General features: G+C 36.4%; 1 protein-coding gene across 2 annotated transcripts; it reads left to right on the forward strand.

Moving 5' to 3' along the window:
* Nucleotides 1–12,610, forward strand: LOC113055466 (cell division control protein 42 homolog). 2 transcript variants are annotated; one of them, XM_026221787.1, is made up of 6 exons: nt 1–113; nt 4,681–4,823; nt 5,015–5,087; nt 6,190–6,299; nt 6,671–6,868; nt 11,264–12,610. In XM_026221787.1, exons 2-6 carry the CDS (start codon nt 4,719–4,721, stop codon nt 11,351–11,353), a joined length of 576 nt encoding a protein of 191 aa, XP_026077572.1. In that variant the 5' UTR covers nt 1–113; nt 4,681–4,718; the 3' UTR covers nt 11,354–12,610. The 2 variants fall into 2 exon arrangements, with proteins under 2 accessions (XP_026077572.1, XP_026077573.1); XM_026221788.1 differs by lacking the exon at nt 11,264–12,610 and adding an exon at nt 9,191–9,580.
* Nucleotides 12,611–13,152: the final 542 nt, after the last annotated feature.

Raw genomic sequence — 13,152 nt, forward strand, 5'->3', positions numbered from 1 at the left:
GTGAAGTGTGCTGGAGTGACGCAGCGCGCGGCTCGCCCCTGCTCTTCAGTTCTGGAAACCCCGCGCGCGGACCTGCCAACGCCCGGCGCAGAGACACAAACAGAAAGGATACGGTGAGTGCCAATGACGCTCAAAATGTTATCAACATTTTTCTTTCTATAACCAATATCCGCTCTCGACTTGGTGCGTTGTCGAATTATGAATATGTACGGTATGAGTATACGTATTTTAAATAGCCATTTAACGAATTTAACGTGTTAAATGGCACCGGAGGCCAGTTAGCACAGGCGGCTAACGCTAGCTGAGGCTGAGGAGAACCGATCATATTTTAACCTCAGGCTCTTTAAAAATTATTATCATGCTACTGTATTACATATGTAAGGTTTATTTTAATATAATAGTTGATTTATGCATGTATTAAACATAAAGCCATTTCTGGCTTTCAATCTGTCATCCATTGCAGTCGAGATAACGTTAACTGTCATACATTATTTAGATTTTCATATTAGCGTATTCATTGTAGCTCATGTGGATTCAGTGCTGATTGAATTATAAATGGATTGCGCAGTGCATGTTTGCTTTTAAAATTGTTTAAAACAGTGTTTTCGGTGGCCTTCAGTGGTACAGCATCATTGGAAACTGAGAAGGCGCTGTATTTATTTATAATTATGTGGCATTGATTCTGAGTTTGTGTTTGTTTAGCGTGGACGACACTGTCAGGATTGTTATTGATCTCAACATTTTATTGACACACACATATGCAATAATCAGATAATTTCATACGTTTTGAGTGGTTCTGTTCTGTCTCTCTACCACATGCAGACTAGAGAGCCCTCAGTATTACTGCTATTTACATCCATGTTGCTGTTTTAGATTTCTCCTTGTAGGCTTAATGATGTTAAATATTAAAGCATTACTGCCTCTAAGTCTCAGATGAATTTGTTTGGTAGAGGAGGAGGACACATCATTTTTTTTTTTTTTTTTTTTTTTACTTGCATCATTATGTATTTGCAACAAGTTCTCTTTCACTTCTGGTCATTTAGGAAATGCTTTTCCTGCCACAGATGAATTGTTAAACTATCACAGGAAGAAGGCAGGGCTTGCACAAGAAGAATGGACAAATCCTGCTAGAACTAATCTGTATTTATATAATCTTTTACTAATATTCTTACTGTACTGATTCATTAATGTTCTGTTGATAAATAGCACCATTTGGTGGCTCTCTAAAGGAGAGCGACTGACAACTGCTTAAGTAATCTATTTGATTTGTTGGGTGGATCATTACTTATGTTTTTACACAACAGTCATTTGTTTTCGAGTGAGAAATGTGTAGCTAAATAATTAGACAGGTTGACAAAACTGATTGGCTTACATTTGCATTATTAATGTTTGCTAATAACAAAATATTTATAGTAAATTGCTATTATTCACATATTATTTCTGTGTTTTATCAGGCTGTTAATGCATAATGTAAACATGTAATTTGAGCTCATCATCTATCACGTCTATGGAAACACATTTCCACCAAAAAAAAAGTTAATTCTGACTTTTTAATCTCAAAATTCTATCTTTTTCTTGAAATGAGAAGAAATCATAACTGTGTGAAAAAAGTCAGAATTGCAAGATATAAAGTCAGAGTTTACATTTTGAAGTTCTGTGTTCATATCTGAATTGCGAGTAACAAAGTTTGAATTGTGGTGGAAAGAGACTAGCCTAAATGTCGAAGTAATCGAAGGAAATGTTTTAGTTTGCAATTGTGTATTGATCTATTTAATAATTTAAAAAATACTGGACATTAAAATCCATATAACCACGGTGCTTTCAATAATTTTATGTGTGGATCATCATAATATAAATAGCTTTAAATGCATAGTCAAATTATTTGAAATATTTCTATCCCAATAATCAGGGTGGATTTGGGGAAAATCAAGAATTAGAGGTGAGGCTGAGTAAAGGATAGGCTTGTCCAAATGTACCCTGGTTTTAAAGATCATGGATTTAGTGTCTAGGTTTGCACATAAATCTGGATTATATTACTTTTCCCAGTCTAGTGCTTGAACTGAACTGAATTTGGGCTTTAATACAGTTATTTCCAGTATAAAACATGCCACTCAAGTTCCGTCCTCATGGCCATGTGCCGATCTGATTGCTCATGCTGTTAGCGGTATTGTGAAATAAATTGATGCATGTCATACAGTTTTGAGCATGTGAGTTTTGTAGATTAATCCTTTTCTGAGGAATTACGATTCTGATAAGAATTTGTGTTAAGACATGTGACGGCACCCACCAGATCCCTGTACTTTTGTTTGTGGGTTTTCCATTGATGCGAGAATGAGGTCAGGCCTTGCATCTGCAGATTTCTGTCTGCAAGGGGAAGGAAACAGCCAGGATGGGCTTCCATCTCCTTGTCCTGACCATCTGTGAGCTTGAAGGCTCAGCGCTTACTGCTGCATAGCTCTGCAGAGGCTTAGCTGCTGCTCAGCCGCGACCCAAACAGCAGGAAGCTGGTTCTCTTTCCTCTCTTTCCCCTCCACACACCAGAGGAAAAGGATATTGCAGTATTGTTCTTTTCTGCTCCCGTGTGTCCTCTCCACACGCTTGGGGTCTGTGTTGTGTGGATAGTGATTTGGCATACTGATCCGCTGTGAGAGATGTGCTAAAACCAGTGACGTTATGCTTGAGTTTAAAGCTGCAGTGACCCACAATCAGACCAGGGGAGGGACCGTCAGAGAGAAGGAAGTGTCGATTAGGGCTGTCACGATATTCGATTTTTCATATCACGGTTATTGTGGTCATAAGAATTCACGATATTGATATATCGTAATCTCTATAAAAAACTTGGGGGGGGGGAAGAGTTATCAGTCAAATTATTTTTTTTCTTTGTTTATTGCGTTTTTCTTTTTCACCCAACGAACATAAGGATGCTAATAAATGCAGGGCACAAGACACTCTGGTTTTCTCCATCTTCTTTGAAGCCCCTATGAAATAACAAGAAAGAAAATACTGTCAAGTTTAACAGTATGATGAATAAATATTAATTGTAACTTTTTAGAATAACATTAATGTATTAAATAACATGAATGAACAATACATTTATTACACAATTTATTAATCTGTTAATAAAATGGCACTGCAACAAACTTAACATTTTACAAGTTTAATGCAGCAATGTGGTTGCTCAGTTTTTCAAGATCACTTTTAATCATGTAACGGTTAATAGATTTGAACAAAGAAATAGTGTTACTACGCACAGGCTGTATTATTTAACATTGTATGTTAAAATACAAATTGACTTTTAAATGTAAAGAAATAATTTTGTGTAAGGATTTTTAGAATAATTTTTTTTAATTGCCAAATCTATAGTCTCAGTTTTTAGTAAACCAATCATTTGTAACACATTCATTATTTCATGATTTTCACAGTATGACCATTGAAAGAAAGGAAACAACATCTTAATATTTTTGTATTTTAGGTGTACTTCTGATTATCTAACATATTTTAAACACACACTGGTTGTCATTATGTGTGTGTGTGTGTGTGTGTGTGTGTAAATTAAATAACTGCTCCCCACATCTCCCCAAGCACTGTCTTGCTTAAAATGTTTGACCTATTGCCTGAGTAAAGAATGATTTAGTAATTGATGCACCTAGTAGTCTGCAATCAGAACACAATAGAAGACAAACCCTGTTAATCTTAAGTATGTGCAATTTTCAGTCTAGTAGTGTACACTTGGCTTAAATCTGATAAGTTTTAGGGTTCAGTTGTTTTCATCAGCTGTGGGTAGGTGGGTAATAGAAAAGCCATAATGCATTTAAGCTATATGCATTAAAGTTTCAATCATTGCAGATACCATTCTGTTGATGTATATAATAGAAGTAGGGCTGCACGATTATGACTAAACTCATAATTGTCGATTATTCCATTGTGACATTTAAACAGACAAAATTTCAAATTACAGTAACATTTTACAGTACCATTTATATTATTAGGGCTCCAGAATAGCATTTGAGAGCAGTGGCACCAGCACCTGATTCTGTAGCACTGAACATGTAATAATATTAAAAAGTTTCGTCTTATAGAATTGCACATTAGAACAGGAGCTTGAGTTGGGATGCACATTTATTTTCATTAATAAAAACAGTACCATTGTGAAATCTGTAACAGCATCATCTTTCATACATTTGTGGGTCATAACCAAAAGTACAGCACCTTATTACCTTGGTTAAAAAGCCTAACTAAATGGTTTCTGTGGTGTTTGTATTGAAAAACAGAAACCTAAAGACATTCAAATACAAATCCACATCAACTGATAGAATAATTGACAAAATAATGTAATAATAATATATATGTATGTATGTATTTATCATTATAAATATTGCAATCAGGAATGATCCCATTTCCTTATTTAGTCTTTTTGCTTTCCCTCTATATATATGTTATAGAATTCAGTAAAATTAGATAAAAATCTGTGTTTCTAGATATATTTTAATAGATGTCTTCCTTCAGTGTTTGTCCTTTGCACTATTGCTCTGCACACGTGATAGTAGTGGACATAGACAGGAGAGGAGTTGTGTAATACACGTGCTTTACACCTCCTCAACTTGAGACTGACACACAGGTAGTAAGCCAGCTGTTTCTGAATAAAGTGTCTCATGCGAACACTATTATCTTTCATTGCAGATCTTGAATGAGAACAGTGGTTTCATAAAAGCACAGCTATGCAGACGATCAAGTGCGTCGTTGTTGGTGATGGTGCAGTCGGTAAAACCTGTCTATTAATCTCCTATACAACGAATAAATTCCCCTCCGAATATGTACCAACGGTAAGTAGCATCTTCCGCTTCCTTTCATGTTTACTTACGTTATTGTTATAAGTCTCATGTCTTGACCTGTCATGTTTATGACTTTTGTAGCTGGATTTCAGTGGCTCTAATCCTTTTATTGTATGAAAACAAACAATGTTTCCTGAATGTACAAAGAACACCTTTTTTTTTTTTCTTTGCTTTGCTTACAGGTCTTTGATAACTATGCAGTTACGGTTATGATTGGTGGAGAGCCATACACCCTTGGGCTGTTTGACACTGCAGGTACAGTAGAAATTACCTATAGATTATTAATTAACATTCATCATCATTAAGCTGTAATAAAAACAGTTTGTCTGTAGGAAATTCTCTGGCTTTTAGGGTGTCTGTTTGAGAGGGTGGAGCTCATAGGCTGAAGGGGAAAAAAAAAAATAATGATCATCAGTAGCTGCATTTACATGGACCCTACTAATCCGATCATAGCAGTACAATCAGAATAAAAAAAGTTACATGTAAACATGTAAATCAGACTAAAATTTAGATAGGATTGTAAGGTGGGGTTTATTCCTTTTGTAATCAGAGTGAGAACATGTAAACACTTGATCGTATTGAAAGCCTAAACTGAAAAGTACTGCGCATGCGCAGTGACGTAGAAAAAGCGCAATTACGTATGACGCGTGGAACGAGCTGTTCTTCCTGGCAAAAGGAAGTGTCATAAGTCGCCCGTCATTATAAAACTCCCCTTTCACTTAGCGTCTGTGAAGTGGAGCAGTACAACATTTCACCAGAGTCCTTGTTTAAGACTCTCGTCAATAAACAACTGGTTTTGGGTGCTGGCAGTGGCGCTTTTAATCTGTTTTTTATTGTATTACATTTTTTTTTAAGTAAGCAGCACAGAAAAGTTAATGTGCTGGTCGTCGCATAATTAGAACCCAAAGTAGATAAATATCACGTGTGCTTTTTTAAAACTGTATGCGACAGCAGCGGGAAACTGTATCATCATGCAGTGTGTGTGTCAAAAGAGTAAATCCTATCAGAAGCATGTGATATATAATGCGCATATCAACCCGATCATTTTATTTAGCGTTCATGTAAACACTATGATTGGATTCATCAGTCAGAATGAATTAATTCCCGATGGAAGCAAAAAGTGTCCATGTAAACACACATATTGTTATAGAAATGAGACCTCAGGAGCTTTGGAGAATTCCTCACATTCCTGTGGAGGGTGGTTGAGCTTGAAGGAGGATTGTGGGACCAGAGTCTTTTGCTGTGCATGTGTTTAAATGCACCATCGACCGCATGACTGAATTAAGTTTGTTGGCTGCTCGGGATCACACATGCATTCTTGGTTTTAATTTTTCCTTTAATTTCCAACTCTTTGCAGGTCAGGAAGATTACGATAGATTACGACCCCTGAGCTACCCTCAGACAGATGTCTTCTTAGTCTGTTTCTCAGTTGTTTCACCATCTTCGTTTGAAAATGTCAAAGAAAAGGTGAGCTTGAATAATTAAAACCAGCCATGACATGCATCTTGTTGGTTGCACTACTCTATTTTTGGTGTGCAATGCTGTCTGTCTCTGTCTGTCTGTCCAAAATGATCGCCTGAAGAGTTTCCCACAAGATTTAGTGAAACTATTGGGCGTGGACCTTGGTCCTTATAGAATTAAATGCATTAATCTGGGGCATTTTCAGAGTTCAAAATTATCTGTGTCCAAATCAGACAGAAAAGTATTTGCATTGACTCATACCTTGAACCTCTTTTTAGTTGTGGTAGTGTGTCAGTCTATATTACATTTACAATTTTAATTTCTACCTATTACACAAGTTAATTGGACAAAATTATCCTTTGGCATTTGTCCTACAGTGGGTACCTGAAATCACCCACCACTGTCCAAAGACCCCCTTCCTGCTCGTGGGGACACAAATTGATCTGAGAGATGATCCTTCAACCATTGAGAAGCTTGCTAAGAACAAACAGAAACCCATCACTCCGGAGACAGCAGAGAAGCTAGCCCGCGATCTGAAGGCTGTCAAATACGTGGAGTGCTCCGCTCTGACGCAGGTAAGTGAGGTCTTACACACGGTGCACAATTGTAATCATTTGTCCATGAACTTATATAATTTACATTACCAACAGAAACTGCCTCTTTAGTTGGTCATTTAACATGCTAAATTATTCTTAGCGAGATTGTGTGTTCTCTTAGATTTCAACATTTAATTTTTTTTTTATATGCTTCTCAGTGGTTAGAAGTGTCCTGATGATACAGTGTTAAGATTTGACATTTGATTTTTGAAATGAAGTCTTCCAGGTGTGTTTTTATTTAATTTTACTACATGTACGATGTACCTTAAAGTTCCCCTATTATGCCTTTTAGAAATTACCCATATTACCTTTCATACAGTGTGTCATGTATGTGAAGATACAATATCTGCATTGTTTTGAAGCTGACAGTGCCTGATTGTGCACAAAGTTATTGTCTATTAAAAAAGAGTGGGCTCTCAATTGCCTAAACGAGTCGTCAGGAATTCAAATATTATTCTGTTATGGCTGTAGGTCACGAAGTAACACATTTGTATAATGTTTGCCCACATTTTACGTCGCCAACTTGGTTAACATGTCGAGAAGACACTGTATCCTATGCTGTGAGACTATATTTGTTTTAACACGTCTTGTAATTACCACAAACTTGTTAACACTTGACACTTATCACTAAGTAATGTCCTGCTCCATTCATACTTGCGAATCAGTCTCTTTATGTACATCATTTGCGAACGGCTTTTAATCACTTAATTAGAAGCACCAGAAATTAAAATGTGTCCCATCAGGTAATAAGAAGTTGTACACACACTTGTGGTCTTCATCCTCACTTGAACACTTGGGCCAAATACAGGAAATACGTCATATAAGTAGTCAAGTGATCAAGTTCAAAGACTGCAAGTGTGGGTATTTGGACAAGGCATCAGTCTTTCTAAAATCCACCTTTCTGTGAGCCTGCTCTGCTCTTATTGGTCTGTTGTGGTACTGAGCCATCTTTCAATAATAGTTGTTAGTGAATCCCTAGTTGAACTCCCCAATTGTTTTTTGTTTGTTTTGTTTTTACTCCCAAAGATTAAAGAAGCAGTCGTCAGTAAAATGATGTGTTTGTGGGCGGGGTCAAGTTGTTCGCTGCTGTCCAACGTAGAACATAGGTGGAAATTATGCAAATGTATTTCCCAGTGATGTGTAGCCTTTTTTTCAAATTACTAATGACTCGTTTAGGCTGTAGAGAGTCAATTCTTTATTTTGCTTTTTTCAGATTTACAGCTTTGCTGATCATTTACATTCACATACAGCTACATTACACACTGCATGAAAGGCAATATTGGAAATGAAAATAGGGGCACTTTAACAAGAAAGTGGAAGCTTTATAGCATTTGGTCAGAGGCTCAGAGACATTGGTGACTTGTCTTAATATTTGTTTTTGCAAAATGTTGAGGATTAACATTTGGTTTGGTTTGTGATCAGATGTTTGGTTGATCTGTCATTGACCAGATGTTCTCTGCCTATTGATGCTTGCGAATTAGAATATAATTTGATATGACACTGCATAGGGGATTTATATCTAATGGTGTTATTGGGATGATAAAGACAACATAAAATAACACACAAAGTATTGATTAGAAAAAAGTATTATGCTTTGAGTCTTTCAGAGTAAGACCAAGAATATACATTACATTAGTTATTATGATTTATTTTTTTTGTTTGGCACTTTTGTTTTGCTTTTTAGGAAATAAATATACACTGTTATCGGACAACTGGTATAACTGTTCATAAATATCTGCATTAGGGCTGCACGATATTGGGAAAAAATTAAATTTAAATTGGTTAAACTGTGCAATTAATCCGCGAATCACATTCGTCAAGGGCTGAGGACCAGCTGGCACATACAGTTAATGAATAACGGATCAACTACGACAGCCTACATCGCACGTCCTGCGATGTGACTATCGTGGATCCGGTCATCACGATATCGACGCTTAAACGACACATCGTGCAGCCCTAATCTGCATGCATTTGAAAAAGACTGTGGTTTGAGTTTAAGCAATGGAGATGGCATCCTAATTTTTTATTTTTAGTACACCACACTAATGTATCCATTTTCCTAATTTGTTAGTGTCATCTGTAGGCCTGCATGGCATCTGCACCTGTAGAATTACTGCTTACCTATGTGTCTTTGTGCGACGAGCTCTCCTTCAAGCAGCTTCTCTTCCTCACTAGCTGCTGTATTCTGTTGAAATGTGCTAGTTCCTCTCTTTATATCTTACCTCTTCTCTCTCTATCATGTTTTCTGTAACTGCTAACATTGGTGCTTTATTCTGTTTCCCTTCCCTTCTGTGTTCATAGCGAGGTCTGAAGAATGTATTTGATGAAGCTATCCTAGCTGCCCTCGAACCTCCTGAAACACAGCGAAAACGGAAGTGCTGTATATTTTAAACCGTCTCTCTTTCTAATGCCCCACTCTTCCCCAGATGTTTGCTGCTTCCTTTAGTTACCTCTTGCTCCAAAGAAGTGACAAATTTCCCAATCTCTTAAGTGACATCATATGTATCTTCTTTCACCAATACTAAAAGATCTTCTTTTGTATTTTATTTTTTTCCCAAGTTTTTTGTTGTTGTTGGAGACTGCTAGCTTTAGTCTCCGCTCCTGGGAGTGACATTTGTCTCCTTTCTACAGATTTCTTTTATTACTGTTGTTATTTGCACTTTGAGTTTGAAAATAAAATGTGGAAGTTTACAACGAAGGTTTGCATATATATATATATATATATATATATATATATATATATATATATATATATATATATATATAATATTTGCTTTAATTACTGATGTTGCTTTAGACATTAAAGTTCAAAGTCTTTTTCATTGTTTAAGTCTTAAACTTTAAGAGCAGACAAAGGTAAGAGTTCAGTACTTTGCTGCTCAGTTTTTTTGCATTTCTAAGAATCATTATTCCTTATGTCAGTGTATTTATTTTGTACTGCAACAATTGTATCATATAAAGTTAATTCTAAACGTATTAACATATGGCTACAGTTTGCAGTTTGGTGCCATTCTTATCCATATGACGTCTTGAGAATTTAAATGGCTTAATATAATCCTGTGAAATGATTTGTGCCATTAATAAAGGACAGCTGCAATTGCCATTACTTAATGCGTCTCTCTCGTCAATTATGCATTAATGTGGTTTAAACGGGAAATGTGTTTTTAAACCAGAGTTGGGTTTTTTAAATGGCCTGGCCCTAGGTCAACTTTGATGCCAACACTAACACAACACTATTCTACATTACCCACATTGTCTTTTTGCACAAAGCACAATCCACATCTACCTTCCACCAGTTGTTTGTGAATAAATCCTTCTCACTATGGCTCGCACAGTGGGTCTTTGTACTCTTTTGAGACATGCTAACAGTGCTGAACTGGACAATAACTTCTCAGACTATTCTTCTGAGGACGATTTTCTCAAACAATGTCATACTTGTTGTTTCCAAGCACCAAGCAGTTCCTCCTCTGCTCTAATCTGTGTATGTGTGTGCAGAAAAGTGTATTGTGCTTGTTCTCCCTGAGTGTCTGTTTGACCGGACCTTCGCCTCACCAACCCTTCGGTCTCTGAGCCTGTGTTTGCTTGCACTTCCACTTTCTTTTTTGATGCCTGGTTTTGTGTCAGAATGACTACACAGCATGGCTGATTCAGTTGACTTAAATAGGAGAGAAAGTATAGAGATGTTTACAATTTATGAAATTGGCCAATCATCTGAAATCTTTATTTTTAGCTCTTAAGTGGGGCCACATGTAATATGTGACCACAGAACTTTAGCAGAATTGGTCATTAATAAAATATGACATTCCACATGGATAGTTCACCCAAAAATGGAAATTGTCATCATTTACTCACCCTGATTCCAAACCAGTTTTATTTTTCTTCAGAACACTGAAGATATTTTGAATAGTGTTGATAACCAAACAATTGCATTTACTTCCATTATATGGACACAAAATAAAATTAAAGTAAATGGAATGGAAACTGGTTCCAAGCATTTTTCAGAATGTCTTCCAAGATTTCCAGGTATCTTCTAGTTTTTTGGTTTTTCAGATTTTCTTTTAAAATAAACAAAACATTTACAAATTCAATTCAAATTGTGTGTGGGCCTAGTTATTTGCTTGGTTCCACTGTAAATATTACTTTGTGTTAAGAGCATTTCCTACACATTTAAATTTAGTTTAAGTTTTTTATCCTTTATTTCTACAATGCTGTTCTTATATTTTGCATTTTCAAATGTCCAAAGTCATCCAATCATGTTGCGCCCGTGTCAGAAATTTTATTCCCAACCCACCCATTGATTTTTTTTTTCTTTTCTTTTGTCTGTGTGTTGACCCGTGTTGAGTGTCCATCATCTCCCTTGCTTTGTGTTCACAGAAAGGCCTAAAGAACGTATTTGATGAGGCGATTTTGGCAGCCCTGGAGCCCCCAGAGCCCAAGAAGAAGCGTAAATGTGTGCTGCTATGAGCGCCCTCTTTCCCATCTCTCCCCCTCCCTTCTTTACTCTGCTAAGGCTGGTCCACAGCTGTACACTCTAAAAAGCAATGTGTAAAAGTGTGTTTCTAAATTTGCTCTGCAATAAAGATATAAAGAGTACCCACCATACACATGCACATAAACACACAACCCACATGCCCATTAATATAAAAACCTTAGAGGGCCTTTTCTATTCTTGATTCCAGGGATCTTGCTTCTGTACTTCATGGTGAGATTTATTAGAGATACTGCCTTGGTTTGCCAGCCGTATTTTGACATTTAAGTGGGTTAATGTAAGACCATACAGTAATAATGCTGCACGGGCACTCTCAGTCGCTAAAGTCTTTAGTAGGTAGGTTCAGGTTGTATTTCTTACCATCAGGCTTTGCAAACATTGTTATGTTGTTCAAAATGGCAACCAAATCACTCTGACCTGATCTGAAACGTCACCAGCCCAAGAAAAAAAACGAATTAGCATATTTGGAGATGTGTTCACGAGTCTGCCGGAATCCCTCTCCCACGCTCAAGCAACATCACCTGAAGTGCTTAGAAATAGCTCCTTATTTTTTTGCCAATATTCCCATTTGATAGGCATTCAAGACAGTAGTCCTGTAAATGCTTCAGTTGTTTTCAGTGTATAATTTTGGCTTCTCATGAAAAGAATTGGTCTATCTCAAGCAGGGAACTTTCTAACAGTGTTAGCAGAACAAGTGGCGTGTTCTAATGCGTTGCTAGGGACCATGGAAGCGTTTTCCCAGAACTTGTGATGCATGTAGGTAAGCCTCTAGGTTCCTTTGGATAGGTTAACATTAATAATAATAATGTAAGCTGACAAAAGTTGTTGTAGGCTCCAGTTGTTTTTATTTTTTTGTGATTATTGAATTTTTTTTTTTATCTTAATTTTGTTTTCCTCAAAGGTTCATTTCACTCCTCTTGTGTAGGGGCTGGGTCCCAGCAATTCTTTGATCCGCTTGTGTTTTTAAGGAAGAAAGCAACCTTTGAATGTTTGTGTCAGTGCAAGATATCCTCTCTCAGAACTATGAACCAAGTTTAATAGTTTAACACAGGCGGATCAGAGTTTGTTCGATTTTCAGTCTTTTTTTCCCCTCCCAAGTTTGTTTGTTTTAATTTTGTTTTGGTGTAAACCAAATGCTCTGTATGAAGTCTCTCCTTTGTACTGTATATGCATTCTTTTGAGAGAAAAAAAAAAAAAATATGTATATTAAACTCATACCTTAATTGCCTTTATCATGTACCAGTTTTTTTTCTTAAGGTGCTGCATGCATTGTAAAATGAACACTGCACTTAAAGTTTTACCTAAGGAAACATCTTTCTCCTAAAGTGCCTGTGTATTTAATATTATTTATTTATTTATTTTTAAATTGATGGGCACATTTCTTGATGAATTTTCCTTTTTCCCCCAGTTTTTAGAATCAGGACTTTAGTTGGTCAGTGTGATCGTTTCTGCCAGCAGGGTATGCTCTATGACCAGATAGGTAAAGGAAAGCCTCTTTATCAGTTATCTGTAGCAGTGGAGGTTTACTGAGTATTTTTCAGTCTTTGTATTTGAAAATGCAAGCACACAGGAATAGGGCATTATAATTTATTTTTATTTTTTTCATACTACGAGTGGAATGCATATTAGTTATTTATCAGATGCTTTTGTCTAAAGCATCTTTTAAATGTCAATTCCTAATTTAGGTCAATTGAAATTTGCATCATAACAGCGGCATTATAGCAGGAAAGAAGTAATTTGAACTGAATAGTACTCTCCCATTTCAGTATTTTCT

This window comes from Carassius auratus, chromosome 36, assembly GCF_003368295.1.
Source record: "Carassius auratus strain Wakin chromosome 36, ASM336829v1, whole genome shotgun sequence".
Taxonomy (NCBI): domain Eukaryota; kingdom Metazoa; phylum Chordata; class Actinopteri; order Cypriniformes; family Cyprinidae; genus Carassius; species Carassius auratus.

Coding starts and splice junctions, on each gene's coding strand:
- LOC113055466 (XM_026221787.1), top strand. CDS start 4,719: ATGCAGACGATCAAGTGCGTCGTTGTTGGTGATGGTGCAGTCGGTAAA. Junction 5,088..6,189: donor TGGGCTGTTTGACACTGCAG/GTACAGTAGAAA, acceptor AACTCTTTGCAG/GTCAGGAAGATTACGATAGA. Junction 6,869..11,263: donor AGTGCTCCGCTCTGACGCAG/GTAAGTGAGGTC, acceptor TTGTGTTCACAG/AAAGGCCTAAAGAACGTATT.